This window comes from Alternaria arbusti (genome assembly GCF_024043155.1).
Source record: "Alternaria arbusti strain BMP 1465 chromosome Unknown scaffold_14, whole genome shotgun sequence".
NCBI lineage: Eukaryota > Fungi > Ascomycota > Dothideomycetes > Pleosporales > Pleosporaceae > Alternaria > Alternaria arbusti.
Window position 1 is genome coordinate 121,183 of NW_026249954.1, and position 15,711 is coordinate 136,893.

General features: G+C 53.0%; 5 protein-coding genes across 5 annotated transcripts; 4 read left to right on the plus strand and 1 right to left on the minus strand.

The window, feature by feature from the left end:
* Positions 1 to 829: 829 nt before the first annotated feature.
* On the plus strand, positions 830 to 7,016 carry J4E86_008587 (uncharacterized protein; the record flags this gene model as incomplete). The annotated part of the gene is made up of 8 exons (XM_051449098.1): positions 830 to 866; positions 920 to 1,866; positions 1,916 to 2,518; positions 2,570 to 2,719; positions 5,291 to 5,432; positions 5,486 to 5,739; positions 5,805 to 6,829; positions 6,887 to 7,016. The coding sequence occupies 8 exons, from the start codon at positions 830 to 832 to the stop codon at positions 7,014 to 7,016; spliced, it is 3,288 nt and encodes a 1,095-aa protein (XP_051299517.1).
* A 776-nt stretch (positions 7,017 to 7,792) lies between these two features.
* Positions 7,793 to 9,094, plus strand: J4E86_008588 (uncharacterized protein; the record flags this gene model as incomplete). Its single annotated transcript, XM_051449099.1, has 2 exons — positions 7,793 to 8,413; positions 8,468 to 9,094. 2 exons carry the CDS (start codon positions 7,793 to 7,795, stop codon positions 9,092 to 9,094), a joined length of 1,248 nt encoding a protein of 415 aa, XP_051299518.1.
* Positions 9,095 to 9,440: 346 nt separating this feature from the next.
* On the plus strand, positions 9,441 to 10,817 carry J4E86_008589 (uncharacterized protein; the record flags this gene model as incomplete). The annotated part of the gene is made up of 2 exons (XM_051449100.1): positions 9,441 to 10,043; positions 10,095 to 10,817. 2 exons carry the CDS (start codon positions 9,441 to 9,443, stop codon positions 10,815 to 10,817), a joined length of 1,326 nt encoding a protein of 441 aa, XP_051299519.1.
* A 565-nt stretch (positions 10,818 to 11,382) lies between these two features.
* Positions 11,383 to 13,244, plus strand: J4E86_008590 (uncharacterized protein; the record flags this gene model as incomplete). Its single annotated transcript, XM_051449101.1, has 3 exons — positions 11,383 to 11,556; positions 11,612 to 12,145; positions 12,192 to 13,244. 3 exons carry the CDS (start codon positions 11,383 to 11,385, stop codon positions 13,242 to 13,244), a joined length of 1,761 nt encoding a protein of 586 aa, XP_051299520.1.
* Positions 13,245 to 13,855: 611 nt separating this feature from the next.
* J4E86_008591 (uncharacterized protein) lies at positions 13,856 to 14,897 on the minus strand (the record flags this gene model as incomplete). The annotated part of the gene is made up of 3 exons (XM_051449102.1): positions 13,856 to 14,117; positions 14,171 to 14,606; positions 14,666 to 14,897. 3 exons carry the CDS (start codon positions 14,895 to 14,897, stop codon positions 13,856 to 13,858), a joined length of 930 nt encoding a protein of 309 aa, XP_051299521.1.
* Between the last annotated feature and the right edge of the window lie 814 nt (positions 14,898 to 15,711).

Consider the following 15,711-nt stretch of genomic DNA (forward strand, 5'->3'; position numbering starts at 1 on the left):
GCAGGAGGCGATGAAGAGGATCTGTCGCCATTTCAGAAGGTATCGCAATGGTTTGAGGCCATACGCGACAGTGATTACGATGCATGTTACCTTGTCCATGCAACTACGCTGCTCTAATGCTATATCTGTAGGGCCACGATGCTATCCTTGCGCGAGAACTCAAGGTCGAATCAGTTACCTATGCGCCGACAAGCAGCAATCCTCACGAGTCGCGCAACGTCATGAGCTTCACGGTACCTAAGCAGCTGTGCAACGCTGGTGGTATGCTTCATGGCGGAGCCGTGGCTTTGATCTTTGACATTACGACTTCCATGGCCATTACGCCTTGTATCCGCGAAGGGTTCTGGGATGGTGGACATGTCTCACGTAATTGTAGGTGCAATCTTGAGGCATCCAAGAGGTTGGAATATGGAGTGTGCTAACTCGGCATAGTGAACACGACCTACCTTAGGCCTGCCGCTGAGGGCACAAAGGTCTTTGTCGAGAGCTGGGTCGTCCATCTTGGGAAACGATTAGGCCAGACGAGGGGAGTGATGAGGCTGGGGTCTGAAGACGGCAAAGTCGGCTATACTTGTGAACACGGGAAAGTGAGCCTGGGTAGTAATCTGTAATAAATGCAAACGTCGGGGGCTGATAGAACGAAAGACGGCTAAATGATGCACATGTTGTGAGGTGATGGGGATTGCGACTAGTGGACCCTGTATGTCATAGGTAGCCGTGTAGCCAACCCCAGCGCCAATGCATAGCTGCCATGGCCATACAGTAGGCTTCCCACGGCACCCGCGACTTCCACTACCACCGCACCCACACACACCCAATCATTGCGCCAATGGACCTTGGAGATGAAGGGAGCTCTCCGTGGGGAGGTATGTGTCTCTTGTCTTGCCGACGACACTGCGCACAGCTGACAAGCCTCCAGATGTGCCCTCACGGTCGAGCCCTGCGCCGAGTACTCACAAAGTAGAGCAGAACGACAGCCTGGACCCCGAATCCTCCACGACCTCGTCCAAGCCAGCGACCGATGCTGCCCCTACAGCCTCCGCCGCCCCGCGCTCGCCTGCAGGACGCGGCCCCAGAAGGCGACAGTATGGCCTGCAATCCACCAAGCTTGAGGCTGTTGATGACCCGCTGGGCCCTCTGGGTGCTCCCTCGCCGTCGACAGGCCCTGAGGTTGCTCCTCCAGCGCCGCCTCAGAAGGAAGCTGCTGCGTCGCGCACCACTCGGGCCGCCCCCGACGCCTCCACGCCTTCGCTGCGCGGCATGATGGATTCGGTCGACCTTGATGACGACGACGCGCAGCTACGCTCTTCCCAAGGAGCCAGAGTACCGCCTCCAGTACAGGCTCCTTCGAATGCCACACCCCAGCGCCAGACACAGCCAAGCGTCAGCGTCGAGCAGGCCGCGAAGCCGTCCTTTGCCATTTCGGTCGGCGACCCTCACAAAGTCGGTGACCTCACGAGCTCGCACACAGAATACTCTGTTACTACCAAGACGACGTCCAAGGGCTACCGCAACCCCGAATTTACCGTCTCGCGCCGCTACCGTGACTTCCTCTGGCTATACACACAACTGCACAACAACAACCCCGGAGTCATTATCCCTCCACCACCGGAGAAACAGGCCGTTGGGCGCTTCGAAGCCGATTTTGTTGAGTCGCGACGCTCCGCTCTGGAGCGTATGCTTAACAAGGCGGCTGCGCATCCAGTATTGCAACACGACAGTGACTTGAAGCTGTTCCTCGAAAGCGAAGCCTTCAACATGGACATCAAGAACAAGGAGCGCAAAGATCCCGGCATAAGCGAAAGCAAGGGCATGTTCGGCTCTATGCTCTCTGGCAGCAGTGGTAAATTCGTTGAACACGACGACGTACGTACAACGTTTCTCAAGATTAGTCACTATACTAACGGTACCATAGTGGTTCCACGACCGCAGAATCTACCTCGATGCTCTAGAAGCACAGCTCAAAGCTCTTCTCAAGGCTACTGACTCTGTAGTCACACAGCGGAAAGGTCTAGCTGAGGCGTGTGGCGACTTCTCGGCTTCTCTGCATTCTTTGTCTGCTGTCGAGTTATCGCCATCTCTGTCTGGTCCGCTTGATAGCCTATCCGATATCCAGATTCGCATTCGAGAGCTTTACGAGCGCCAAGCCCAACAAGACATCCTCACCATGGGCATCGTAATAGACGAGTACATTCGTTTGATAGGTTCTGTAAAGACCGCGTTCCAGCAGCGACAGAAGGCCTACCATTCCTGGCATTCTGCCGAGCAGGAGCTACAGAAGCGGAAAACCAATCAGGACAAACTCTTGAGGCAGGGCAGATCACAGCAAGACCGTCTGAACCAGCTCAGCGCCGACGTTGCGGATGCCGAACGCAAGGTTCACCAAGCAAGGCTGCTTTTCGACGATATGGGTCGTCTGATGCGCAGTGAGCTAGAGCGCTTTGAGAGAGAAAAGGTCGAAGACTTCAAGTCAGGCGTGGAGACCTTCTTAGAGAGTGCTGTAGAAGCACAGAAGGAAGTAAGTTCACCTACCACGTCTGATATTCCGGCTTACTGACTGGCGTACTAGCTCATCGAGATTTGGGAGACTTTCCTGATGCAATTAGACACGGATGAAGGCGATACTTTCGTCCCTCCCGCGGGTGTCGTCGCTTCGTCGAACGTGGATGAGGCACCAAGTAACGATTCTACCAATAACCAAGACTCAGAAAGACCGGAAGTGGGTAACGAAGGTGTGTCAGAGGACCAAGACTAGAAGGGCTATACGAGTCGTGAAGCCTTTGCCATGTGGGAAGTGTGGGCGCGGCGTTGTGAGGATTAGCGCTCATGTCGGGATAACAACCCCCGATTCCCGTATATACCGCACGGGTTAGAGATACTCGGTGCTCGCTAGACAGTATGTCAAGTGACCCGCATGTGGATACTGGATAATTCATAAACTGGGATGCGTGGAGCACCTCCCTGTTTGGATTTGCTAAGATCATTGCAAGTAATCTAGCTCATGGTTCCTATATAGTACTCATTGACGTCATTGGTGGTCTCATGGCCCTCTTGCGTTTCGTTTGGGATTCTATCTCGGGAAGGTATCCGACAAACACCATGTCCTGGCATGAGATGTGTTGCTGATTCTCGTCGAACCACTACGCGAAGTTTTCAGAAGCCGCTCCTTTGCACCTGTTGCATCGTACAGTATGCCGCTCGCTCCCTCGGTGCCATGTATCTGACGTGTCTCGGCCACAGGCTTCACAAGCATTTGTTGGGAGTGTCTTTGCGATGATAGTCTCGAGGAGTGACGCTCTTGAAACAGTCAAGACCTTAACGATACTTGAAGCCTTGAGGCCTGTTCTTCCGCCACGCTCAGTAGACAAAAACTTCCACTCCTGCAGGACGCTCAACCACCACAGGAACCTTTGTTCTTTGGGCCCCAGAAGAAGTCGATATGTCGGGTCCGCGCTCGTTTGTCGAGCAGCCCATTCAAATTGAAGGTCTTCCGTGTTCAGGTGTGGATACGCAAAGTCCGCTCTGGATGTGTAGACTGAGGGGTATTTCGACGCAAAGACATCCTCATTGATACTGGTGAGGCTGAAACGCGCGAATGGACAATGGTCCGCTAACTCTTTCCATGATTCGTTCGCGGTTGTAAGGCCATCTACGCCGGGGAAGATGATCAGCACGTTGACACGGCGGTCTTCCAGCATTGAATGATAGTGTTCAATTACGTTCTGAACGCTTTCGCGATATTCTGCGTTTTTCTCAAGCAGTCCAAAAACCGTGCTTCGAGAAGATGAGTACCCTATGAGGTATGGCATCCAGATCGGCGTGGGTGCTTCTAGCTCATGAACGCCGTCCGGGCCTTCGGTGCGGTCGTGGGGCAGCGCAAGACGGTTAAAAGTTCGTTCCCAGAGAGTATACAAAGCGTCAGCAGCGTTCTTGGCCTCGGTCGCCGAGTCATCGTACGCCCACGAACTAGATCTGCCGCTGGTTCTGCCACAAACCAACACAATGTCGTAAGGGGCATTGATGTCGTCGGCGGGATTAGCAACGTGCCGGTCCGAGCCGAATAGCGCTTGGGTATCTTCGGAAGCCTCGATGCATTCGTCGTCAAACTGCGTGTCGGCACCGCTCGATTGATCAATGGTGTTTTCACAGAATGGCGGGTTTTGAATGTTGACGCCAACGCAGTACCCATGTTCTTGCATGAGGGAGTCTTACTCGACCTCAGTGTCGACATGTCGCCGGACAACATAACACCAGCGTCTTTTTACCCGCTTCTCCTGTGTATGTGGCTGCAGTCCAAGGGAGCCGTTCTGAGTAACGGCAACGATGGCCCCATGTAGTTCCTCTTCGTTCGCTCTCGACATGATTTCAAGATCTTGCTCGTCGACTTCCCATGTGCCAGGCGCGTCTTCTGCAGATGCTTCTCGCATGGTCGTGTTGTAGGCGTCTTGTACCTCCTCGTTTCAAGGCCCGATGGACCCTTGGGTCGCCAACGCCGTGACCACTTCACCCACGACTGCAGTTCGTAGCACCCGTCCAAGCCCACGTGCGCGCTTGCCAGCGATGTTGGCTGGCCGTCTGGTCTCTGCTATCACGCCGCGGGCCAGCCATGCGACAAGCATGCCACAATCGTCCTCGTACTGGAGTAACACATGTGTACCATCAGGCCTTGACTTTACACATTGACAATTGACATCATTGGCTTTCAAATTTTTATCTATGCGTTTCGTTACATCCTACATGACAGTGCCTTGCGTCATCATAATCGGAGGTGCGCGTCTATCCGCTCCAGTTTTCGCTTCCTTCGGCGTGATGTTGCATGTCGGGCCAGGCGCGGGGTTGAGAACACTGTATCGTCAGCTGTTGGCCAAGTAGGCGCCGGCAAAAGAGGCGGTTCGCAGCCGGCTAATTCATCGCGGGCAATCGCCGACATCTTCGATGAGAAGCACCGTATATAGCTGGGCTGTCGTGCGAGGGTATCGCAAACGATACACATAACGTCTAACCCACCATCATGCCGCTAGTTCGTAATCCCATCCTTCCAGGTTTCAACGCGGACCCATCGGTCCTGCGTGTTGGAAATGACGGTAAGATATTGTTGTGTTCAACTTGAGAGAATGAGCTAACCAGAGTACCATAGTGAGTATTACAGTTCCTACAACTCCCCGATTTCGACTGCTGGACTACCAGGAAAGCCACCGTTAGGATTTTTCGATGTGATATGGGGATTGTTGAACCTCGGACCTTAGAAGTAGGACATGGCACAGACTAACCTTGGAATTGTGTCAATTAGTACTACATCGCAACATCCACTTTTGAGTGGTTTCCGGGAGTGCAGATACACCACTCCACGGATCTTGCCAATTGGGAGCTCGTGACACGCCCACTGAGCAGGAAGAGTCAATTGGACATGCGCGGTGACCCCGATAGTTGCGGTACGTATTCGATCAAAATTGATTATATTCGCGCATTTCGTAACAGACTTTAGGTGTATGGGCACCTTGCCTCACACATGACGGCAGCAAATTCTGGCTGGTGTACACAGACGTCAAACGCAAGGATGGCTCCTTCAAAGACACGCCCAACTACATCGTCACTGCTGATCGCATTGAGGGTCCGTGGTCTGACCCCATTTACATCAACCACTCAGGATTCGATCCTTCACTGTACCATGATGACGATGGCAAGAAGTACTTCATTAATATGCTGCAAGACCACCGAAGACGTAAGCAGTTCTTCGTTGTAAGTGAATGCCTTCCGGCGACAAGTCGTTGCAGCAGATACCGAGCTCATGGATCTACTTGTAGGGAATCAGAATGCAGGAATGGGATCCTAAAACGAAGAAACTTGTTGGCCCATGGAAGACTATCTTCCCCGGTAGCGACTTAGCTCTGGTAGAAGGCCCGCATCTGTACAAGCGGAACGGGTGGTACTACTTGTTGACTGCTGAGGGTGGCACAGCATATGAACACGCCTGCACTTTGGCACGATCCCGCGATATCTGGGGCCCATACGAACTGCATCCTCAAAAGCACATCATCACTTCCAAAGACGCACCGCTAGCTTCGTTGCAAAGGGCGGGTCATGGAGATATAGTCGACACTCCGGACGGCAAGACGTACATTGTCCATCTGGCTGGCCGCCCTACAACACAATTCCGTCGCTGTGTTCTTGGGCGTGAGTGCGCTATTCAAGAGGCTTACTGGGACAAGGATGATTGGCTATATGTCAAGAACGGGCCCGTTCCATCTCTTCATGTCGAACTGCCGGCAGCGCGCGACGATACCGCATACTGGGCTGAGCAGCGCTACGAATTCAACAGCAAAGATGGTCTCCACAAAGACTTCCAGTGGCTCCGCACACCAGAGCCAGAGCGCATCTTCGATGTCAAAGATGGTGCTCTGCAACTCATTGGGCGCGAGGCCGTTGGATCCTGGTTCGAACAAGCCCTTGTTGCACGCCGTCAAACGCATTTCTCCTATGATGCCGAGACAGTCGTTAGCTTCAGCCCAGACGACGAACGCACATTCGCAGGCCTGACTGCCTACTACTGCCGCTTCAATTTCTTTTACTTGACCGTCACGGCCGACTCTGACGGCAAGCGTGAACTGCTCATCTTGAGCTCGGAAGCTTCGTGGCCGGACGGCAATTTGAAACTCCCGCTCGCGGAGCCGGTGTCACTCCCACAAGAGGGCAAGGTACGATTGGCGCTGAGCATTCGGGGTAGAAAACTCCAGTTTAGCTATGCGCTAGAGGGACAAAAGGATCTGACAGAGATTGGACCGGTCTATGATGCTTCGATCCTGAGTGATGAGTGTGGTGGTCATCAAGCGTGAGTTACTTTCCTCTATCAATTACATGATGATGCATGCTGACTTTGCAAACACAGACATGGAAGCTTCACGGGCGCATTTGTGGGTATGGCGGCATCTGATTGCAACGGCACAGAGAAGGTGGCGTCTTTTGACTACTTCATATACAGGCCTGCTCACCACGAAACGGACCGCTACGATATGTGATAAGACAGTATATATTCGTCGGCACCCCGGTGTAGCACAGCTCCATTCAATATCGAAGATGCCCTGCTTGACATGGTGCACGCACAAGTCCGTAATCTCATCAGAAATGTATGCCTACAGCTTGGCTGAGGCATCTATTGCACGAGGGCACGAATACGTGTTAGACAGGATGTGATAACCGGTAGTGTTGATACAAGATCGCGGCTTGAAGTGTTTCAGACCAGCATCCGTAGCGCCGGGTCTGCTCTAGTCTGAACTATCGGCAAACGGCACCATGACTCGCGTAGAATTTGGTGTTACACCATGGTGAGATGGGGCTCCAAGTGGAGCCTTTTCAAAAGTACGGACTCGAGGTGTTGTACAAAGTCGGAATTGTGCAGTCCAAGGCTCAAAAGCAATCTCAGGCTGATACGGCTGTCGTTCATCTGTCTGTGTCGCAGATCTCTGTGTCCTGACCCCTGCGTCTCAGCACCGTTTCATAGCATGACCGCGAATCCACGATGGACTACATAGAGGCTGAGTTGAACCTCAACTTGTCGACAGATATTAAATTCATCTTAATTACTAAGAGATCTAGCTGAGCTCAGCTTCTTCGTTCGATCGACCCGGCCCGCCATACACGCAGACATTGCGCAACAGTACCCTTCCGACTTCAACCCCAGCATAAGATGTGGGCACCAAACCGCGTAACTCCAGGAGCGAAACGCACACCATCTGTCCATTCTATCGCGTCCTTTCAATCAGGAAGTCGCCCCGTTTCGATGAGTTCACCTCAAATGCAGAGACGACCGACGAATTACGAGTCAGACAACTACTCTGACCTGGGTTCAGAGGACGAACAGCCACAGCCACAGCAATACTCCCGTCGTCCACAAGACACCTCCATGTCAGCCATGGCGCAAATGCAACGACAACAGCAACAACCTAACCCCACAGCACCTTTGTTCTCTCAGAAGAAGGCAAACGATGTCGTACACGTAGTCAGCGCGAACAAACCGCAATATCAAGACCAGCGAACCTTTGTTGAGCGACCAGTGGACGACGATGCAACATCGCGATCTTCCACTCTGGATGGCAACGAGGAGGACGTCCCCTATCCATCGAAGAAGTCGTTGGCGCCTTCAGCCACGAAGATGAGCCTTACAGGCCAGGAGCCGGTATCTCCAGCACCCGCACCGCATGTCCCTGGTCCTCTGGAGTCGCAACTTGCCGCCCTAATGTCCAAGCTTGTCTACATCGAACAATCGAATCCTGCCATATCAATCAAGCCTGAAGAGTACGAGCAGACGATGGCGCGTCTGAAAGCGTTGGAAGACGAGAAGAAGACATGGTGGAAGCGACACGACGCCATCTGGGCCCTTCGAGACGAAGATGTAGAGAACAACATTAAGATTCGTGTAAGTGTGAAGACGATGGATCAGCGCAAGACATTAACTAACATGTCGATACAGGGACTGCTAGCTAGCTGTCGACGCGAACTGGACGCGACCAAAAAGCTGCGCGACGAAGATCTCATCAACGTGCAGATTGTACGGAGCAAGCTTGCTGAAAAGACAAGAGAGGTGGAGCGATTGCATGCACAGACTGGACGTAGCAGTCCAAGCCGGGGACGTCCAGGTAGCTTTCTCGAAAGGCGCGACACAACCGACCTCTTTACTGCGGCCAAGGTGGCAGCTCTCGAGCAGCGAGCTCTCGAATTAGAAAAGCGAAACTCTGATCTTGTCGCGCAGTTAGGGGCGCCGCGAGGTGGCAGCATCGACGATCTAAACCGATCGACCGCTCACCAAGCGTGGAAAGGGACCGTTGCTGATCTTGAATCCAAGATCAGGGCCAAAGACGCTGAGCTCGAGCGGCTACGGTCCCAGGGTGCTTCGGGAGGAAGCGGGCAGATGGACTGGTACCGAATTGAAGCCCTGCTTGAGGAACATGCTACCTACCGCGAGAGCATCGGAGGCAAGCTGCAGGCTCTCCGGTCGGAGAAGGAGGGACTCATGAGGGATCTACACCGCAAGGAGAATGACTGCCAAGTGTTGGAACTCAAAGTGCAGACGCTGCAGAGACGGGCGAACGTGGTGTGACGAGACTGTGTAATGCTAGAAGCGAGTTGGCTACCCAATACCCCTGGTTATGTGATTGTTTTTATTTTCACCGTATCCACCCATTGAGGAGCCGGAAGATGTGAGATGGTGGCTGACGTGGCTGGTGAGGTCAATGCGCAACCGCTGCCTTGGCAGGTACCTGGCAAACATCGTCATATCCCGTCGGTTGTGGTCGAGCACGTCCTGCTTTCGGCTTTCTCCACAGCGCACGGCACGCTGGATCCGGACAATGACATCGTTTGCGCAGCCTGGGGCAGAGCTTAAAGGCGATCATGTATCCCAACTTTCCTAGGTACGGCTCGCGCTCTAGCCTACATTGCCCACCATGCAGTCGGCCCTCGTTTCCATCCTCGCAATTGCTAATGCAGCCACGGCACAGGCCGCCTACTCGTTCGACCCTCTGCAGCATCTTGCTGGCATTGCCCCGTACTTCGAGGACCCGCGCCTCGACCCCAAGCCGCCACAGGGCTGCAACGTAACGCGCGCGTCGTACCTCATTCGCCATGCCGCCATCTACGCCAACGACTTTGACTATGAGGAGTACATTGAGCCCTTCACCGACAAGCTGAAGAACACGACGGCCGACTGGCGAAGCGCGGGACCCCTGTCGTTCCTGTCAAAATGGCAGACACCCATTAGCGACGAGGAGCTAGAGGATCTCACCTCGGTCGGAAGGCTGCAATCGTACAAGCTGGGTGTCGATGTGCGTCTGCGTTACCCTACGTTCAAGGACCCTGAGCGCGTATGGACATCAACGGCCGAGAGGACCGAGCTCAGTGCATCTTCCTTCATCGACGGCCTCGTGGCTGAGAGCAACAACACCGAGCGTGTTTCCGTCCGCGAGGATGCTGCTCGGGGTGCAGACTCCCTGACGCCATACAAGGGTTGCCCCAAGTACAGCTCCTCATACGGTAGCGAGCAGTCATCTGTACGTAAACTCACCAAGACAACATGACTCCAACTAACAATATTCCTCCAGGAATATCAAGAAACGTACACCAAGCCCATCGTCGAACGTCTGAATGCGTACGCCCCTGCCTTCAACTTCACCAAGTCGGACATCGTAGGCATGCAGCAGCTGTGCGGATACGAGACAGTCATTCGTGGCTCTTCCCCCTTCTGTTCGCTCGACCTCTTCTCCCAGGACGAGTGGCTCTCCTTCGAGTACATGAACGATATCATGTACTTCTACAACACCGGCTATGGAAGCCCCGAGCTGTCGGGTGCTCTTGGTCTTCCCTGGCTTAACGCTACTGCCGTCGAGTTGCTCGCGGACGAGCCCGACCAGGATCTCTACGTCTCCTTCACTCACCGCGAGTTGCCTCCTACTGTCGTAGTTGCTATGGGTCTGTTCAACAACTCCGCTAATACCGGAGTGAACAACCCAAACATCACAATGCCCCTCGACAGGCCCAACCATGCGAGAGCGTGGAGATCGTCGAGGATCCTACCTTTCTTGTCCAACATCGCTGTTGAGAAGATGTCATGCGACAGTTACGGATTCGCCGCTGACGAGTACATCCGCGTCCTCGTCAACAAAGACCCGCAGCCGCTGGCTTGTGCTGATGGCCCTGGAGAGAGTTGCTCCAAGAGCGCGTTCCAGGATTTCGTTCAAGAGAGGGCCGACATGTTTGGCGGATTTACTGAGGAATGTCAGCCCGAGTACTCCAACTCTACCGATGTTCTCACCATATTTAATTAAGACGACGTTCTGAGTCGCTAATAATATAATGTTGTAATGTTCAATCATCTTCTATGCATGCTGCAAGGTGAATGCCGAGCGTCGCTAGTGGACCCCACGATCGCGGGCACTTGTTGAAGCGTCGACGATCATCGTGAGATGAACAACACTAATAATCAAACATCTCTGAATAATCAAGTGACAGGTGTTTGCGCATGCGCCAAGTCTTTGGACAATCTCTTGTCCGCGGGCTTCCGCTCTAAGCTGCGCGCGGATAGCACATGTGAGCTACATTCGCGTGGCTTATCGGCTTCAACATCGCATGCAGGGGGCGGAAAACCATCCAAGGAAAGATGCCGATTAGGATTCAGACAGCCAGAAGCTTTCACGTGCAGCGCAAATGTGCCGATGCAACTCAACAATTGCCCAAGGTGCAAACTAGCCCTATTGATTTTTGTAGACGTCATGACTGGCAGTCTTGGTGTGGACTGATCCAGGAATACCCGAGCGTGGCGCGCTACAACGCGTCTTCTTCACAACGCTCATCGCAATTGTGCCGCCTCTCACACATCAATCCGTCTACTAAATGGGGGAGCATATCGAGAACAAGGGCACGCGCCCTAGCGCGATCGTCGTCGGTGCTGGTGCCGGAGGTGTCGCTACCGCAGCGCGGCTCGCAGCGGCAGGCTACAAAGTTACTGTAGTCGAGAAGAACGATTTCTCTGGCGGAAGATGCAGTTTGATACATCGTCACGGATATGTAAGTCGATGAACGTGCGGCAGCATCACACGACTCAACGCTAATCGTTACGCAGAGGTTCGACCAAGGTCCGAGCTTACTACTCCTACCTCGATTCTTCCATGAAACATTCGAGGATCTGGGCACCTCGCTCGATGCAGAGGGCGTCAAGCTGGTCAAATGCGAACCGAACTACAATGTTCATTTCCACGATGATACTACCTTCAAACTCTCCACCGACATCTCCATCATGAAGGCTGAAGTCGAACGTTTTGAAGGCAAGGACGGATTCGAGCGGTACCTTGCTTTCCTGCAAGAATCACATCGACATTATGAGGTGTCCATCATCCATGTGCTGAAGAAGAACTTTTACTCGTTGCTGAGTATGGTCCGTTTCGACTTCTTATTGCATCTCTTCGAGCTGCATCCTTTTGAGAGCATCTATTACCGGGCGAGCAAGTACTTCTGGACGGAGAGGTTACGGAGAGTCTTCACGTTTGCAAGCATGTATATGGGCATGAGCCCATTTGACGCTCCGGGAACGTATAGTCTGCTGCAATACACGGAGCTGGCCGAGGGCATCTGGTATCCCATTGGCGGTTTCCATAAAGTTAGTGTACTCCATTGCAGAAAACCTTCTTTACTAACGTGATCAGGTGGTCGAGTCTCTTGTCAACGTAGGTGAGCGTTTGGGTGTCGAATTCAAGTTCAACAGCCCCATCCGCAACATACAGATATCGGACGACGGGAAACGTGCGACCGGCGTTGTTTTCGAAGATGAAAGCCAGGAGCCATTGACCGCTGATGTGGTTGTCTGCAACGCTGATCTGGCCTACGCATACAACAACCTCCTCCCATCCACCTCTTTTGGACGAGCTCTCCTGAAACGTCAAGCGTCTTGCTCAAGCATATCCTTCTACTGGGCGCTAGACCGACAATTCCCCGAACTAAGCGCTCACAACATCTTCCTCGCGGAAGACTACAAAGAGAGCTTTGACAGTATCTTCAAGAAGCACCTGATTCCAGATCAACCCAGCTTTTACGTCAACGTCCCCTCCCGCGTCGATCCTTCCGCCGCGCCAGAGGGCTGTGATTCCATCGTTATCCTGGTCCCAGTCGGTCACTTGGAAGGCTCATCCGACGACCAACACAAGGGCTCGGGGCACACGAAAGGCCTGACCCAAGACTGGGACTCGATGGTAGCATCAGCACGTGAAATCATCATCAGAACCATGGAAAAGCGACTCAAGATCTCGCTCGGTCCCCACATCATCGAAGAGACCATCAACACGCCCGTGACATGGAAATCTACATTCAACCTCGACCGTGGCGCCATTCTCGGTCTCAGCCACTCCTTCTTCAACGTGCTCAGCTTCAGGCCCAAGACAAAGCATCGCAGCATCGAGGATCTGTACTTTGTCGGTGCGAGTACACACCCTGGCACGGGTGTTCCCATTGTACTTGCTGGTGCCAAGTTGGTCACCGAACAGATCCTCCATGACCGCAATGAAATGAGCCGCATCCCGTGGCGCCCGCTGGACGCCAAGGAAGAGCCCAAGCCAGCTCCTGGTCCCCTGGATCGCACTCAGAACGGACCGTATCTTAGCTGGCTTGTCTGGATATTGTTGAGCATTGCCCTCGTGTTTGTGACGGTACCGGGTGTTTTGGTGTACCAGAAGGCTGGTAACGGGTTGCTGGGCGATTGGTAGTGCTGTCGTATGTAGTTTACTGTAGATACGGGCGTAGATAAGGGCTTTTAGTATATTAATGTTGTTGGTATACATTGTACTTGATTTAATGACCACTTTTTGTCATGGAATCCTGAGGGGTCACGATTGTGGGTGAATAGATATGAGCAACAAACGTTGGCTAGCCTGTTCATCAACGTATGCGCGGGACTTGGAGAAAGGGTTGCGGAAGTTATATAGTGAACGAATACGGCACGAATGGTGTGTGCAGAATGCATACTCTAGGCGCAGAAACATGGGTTGTACAATCGAGTCTGCCTGTGTTGGTGGTATACATCAGCGGAGGGTTGGGTGGTTAGAGTATCTGATGGTCGTGCACTAGCTGTGAACATGTCAAATGAATGTATGCAGAATCATTCTGAAACACGTTTGACAAGGTAAAAAATTAATTGAGTATCTACCAGAGAGGGTATCTTGAAAGTACTCATGATTCGATCCGCGTTACAGTTCCACGTTCTCATCCCCGGTGGGATTGCAAACGCGAAGGTCATCCTAACATTACAACTACCACCATACCTCTGATCTCTCCGTCTTGTCAGAGGCCACTGTTCACCTTAAACCCAGAGATTTGTTTAGACAGTGTTGTCCACGTGAGGAGCAGTGCCGTTGTAGCCATCGGGGTGGGTGGCAGTTGCGCCTGAGGCAGCAGTCTCAGGCTTGATCTTCTTCTCCTGAACGACAGCGTCGGCATCACCGTAGTCGTGGATGGCAAGACCCAAACGGGCAGGGTCGATGCTCCTGTGGCCCCACAGAAGGAGGGCACCGAAGCAGGGCTTGGCTAAGAAGTCAAGGACGCCGTAGAAGACCGCTTCGCTGTCAGGAGCGATGAGGTTGCTGTTCTGATGTAAGTGACTGCGCAATTATGATCGTTGTTGGGTAACACTTACGCGCCCTCGCACACTCCCCATGCGACTGGGTACAAGATCCAAAGCAAAGTAGTCAAACTTCCGCACATCATGAAGGTCCTCTCGACATCACGGCCGAATGACTTGGCGTGGATGCGCGATTCCCATGCGAGCTGGTAGACGATGTAGAAGAGAGCGACGCAGCCGAAAACAAAGTAAGCCCACTTGTAACGGCTCTCTACGAGAGCACCGATAAGACCAGTGATGACCATGATCTCATCAACGACAACAACCCACATGATGGTAGGCCATGGCATGCCGGCAGTGAGGAGCAAGTCGATGAGCAGAAGAGGCGTAGTGATGAACCAGTCGATGTATCGGACGTAGTAGATCGAACGGTAGGTTCCTGCTACCTTGGGGTCGCTACGGGGGAATTCGACTGCGATGGGTGTGAAGCCCAAGTTGGCTCCCATGGTGACTGTGAAAGTGAAGATCAGTACACATCCCTCATGTTGTAATGGGAAGCGCTTGACTTACAGTAGGCGATGCATGCGACGAAGACAACGGAAGCAGTGATGTAGTGGAAAAGGCGGTCGCGACGCGCCTTGCGGTATCCAAGACCGATGAAGATGAATCCAGAAAGACCCATGGCGGCGCAGATAGCGAAGTAGAAGTCGGATCCATGTGTGGTAATGGCAATGTCTGCCGTCGCACCATTAACGGTGTTGTCATTGAGGTTCAGCGCATTGTTCCTGCGAAAGACATCCATTGCGAAAACAGTGGTAAAATGCCAAATGAATACTATGGGCTGGAATGTACCAAGAGGACTGCTTAACGAGGACAAGAGGTAGCAGGTACTGGTTATATCTTGAACTTACCGCCCATGAGATCTAGAGATGCCATCATGACGACATACCTTGAGCGGATTGGAGCTTGATCATGCAGCATGTCAAAACCCTCAATCGACCAGGGGCCCAGACTAGGCCGAGACTTGTTACTCAAGAGCCGGTGACGGTGAGTGACGGCCAGTCAGAAGCAGGCGCTGCGTTTAGCATTTCCAGTTTCTCTTTTCCCAATGGCTGATTTCAGTGACGGTTGCTCGGTGCAATAGCCATGTCACACTAGGATCATCATCATCGACGCTAGAGGTTCTGAGCATAGCGCCCGGCCTTTCCGTCTCACCACCTGAGCGAGCGCCACTAGGATTAAGCTTTATGACGTTGATCTATTGAGCTTACTTCGACATCGACTTGCATCTGTTGCATAACGCCAGCCGAGTCAACTTAACGCTGGCGTTGAGTTGGCTTGAGGCTAGTTTGGGTTTTATTGTGTGTTGAGAGTGTTTGATGATATTGACACAGAGTTTCGTGGTGAGATCGTGAAAAGGGCCTTCTGTGTGCGCATCATGGGGGGAGAATGCGCATCGTGAGGGGAAGAAATGCATGGCAGCGTATCATTACCGTAACGGCAATACTGTGGTGGTGTGATGTTCTTGTCACGTACTGCCCAGGCAGGCATCGTTCCTATCGGTTGTTTTACGTCAGTGCGGGAGTCGAGTAGATCAACAGCTACGGCAGGGATCG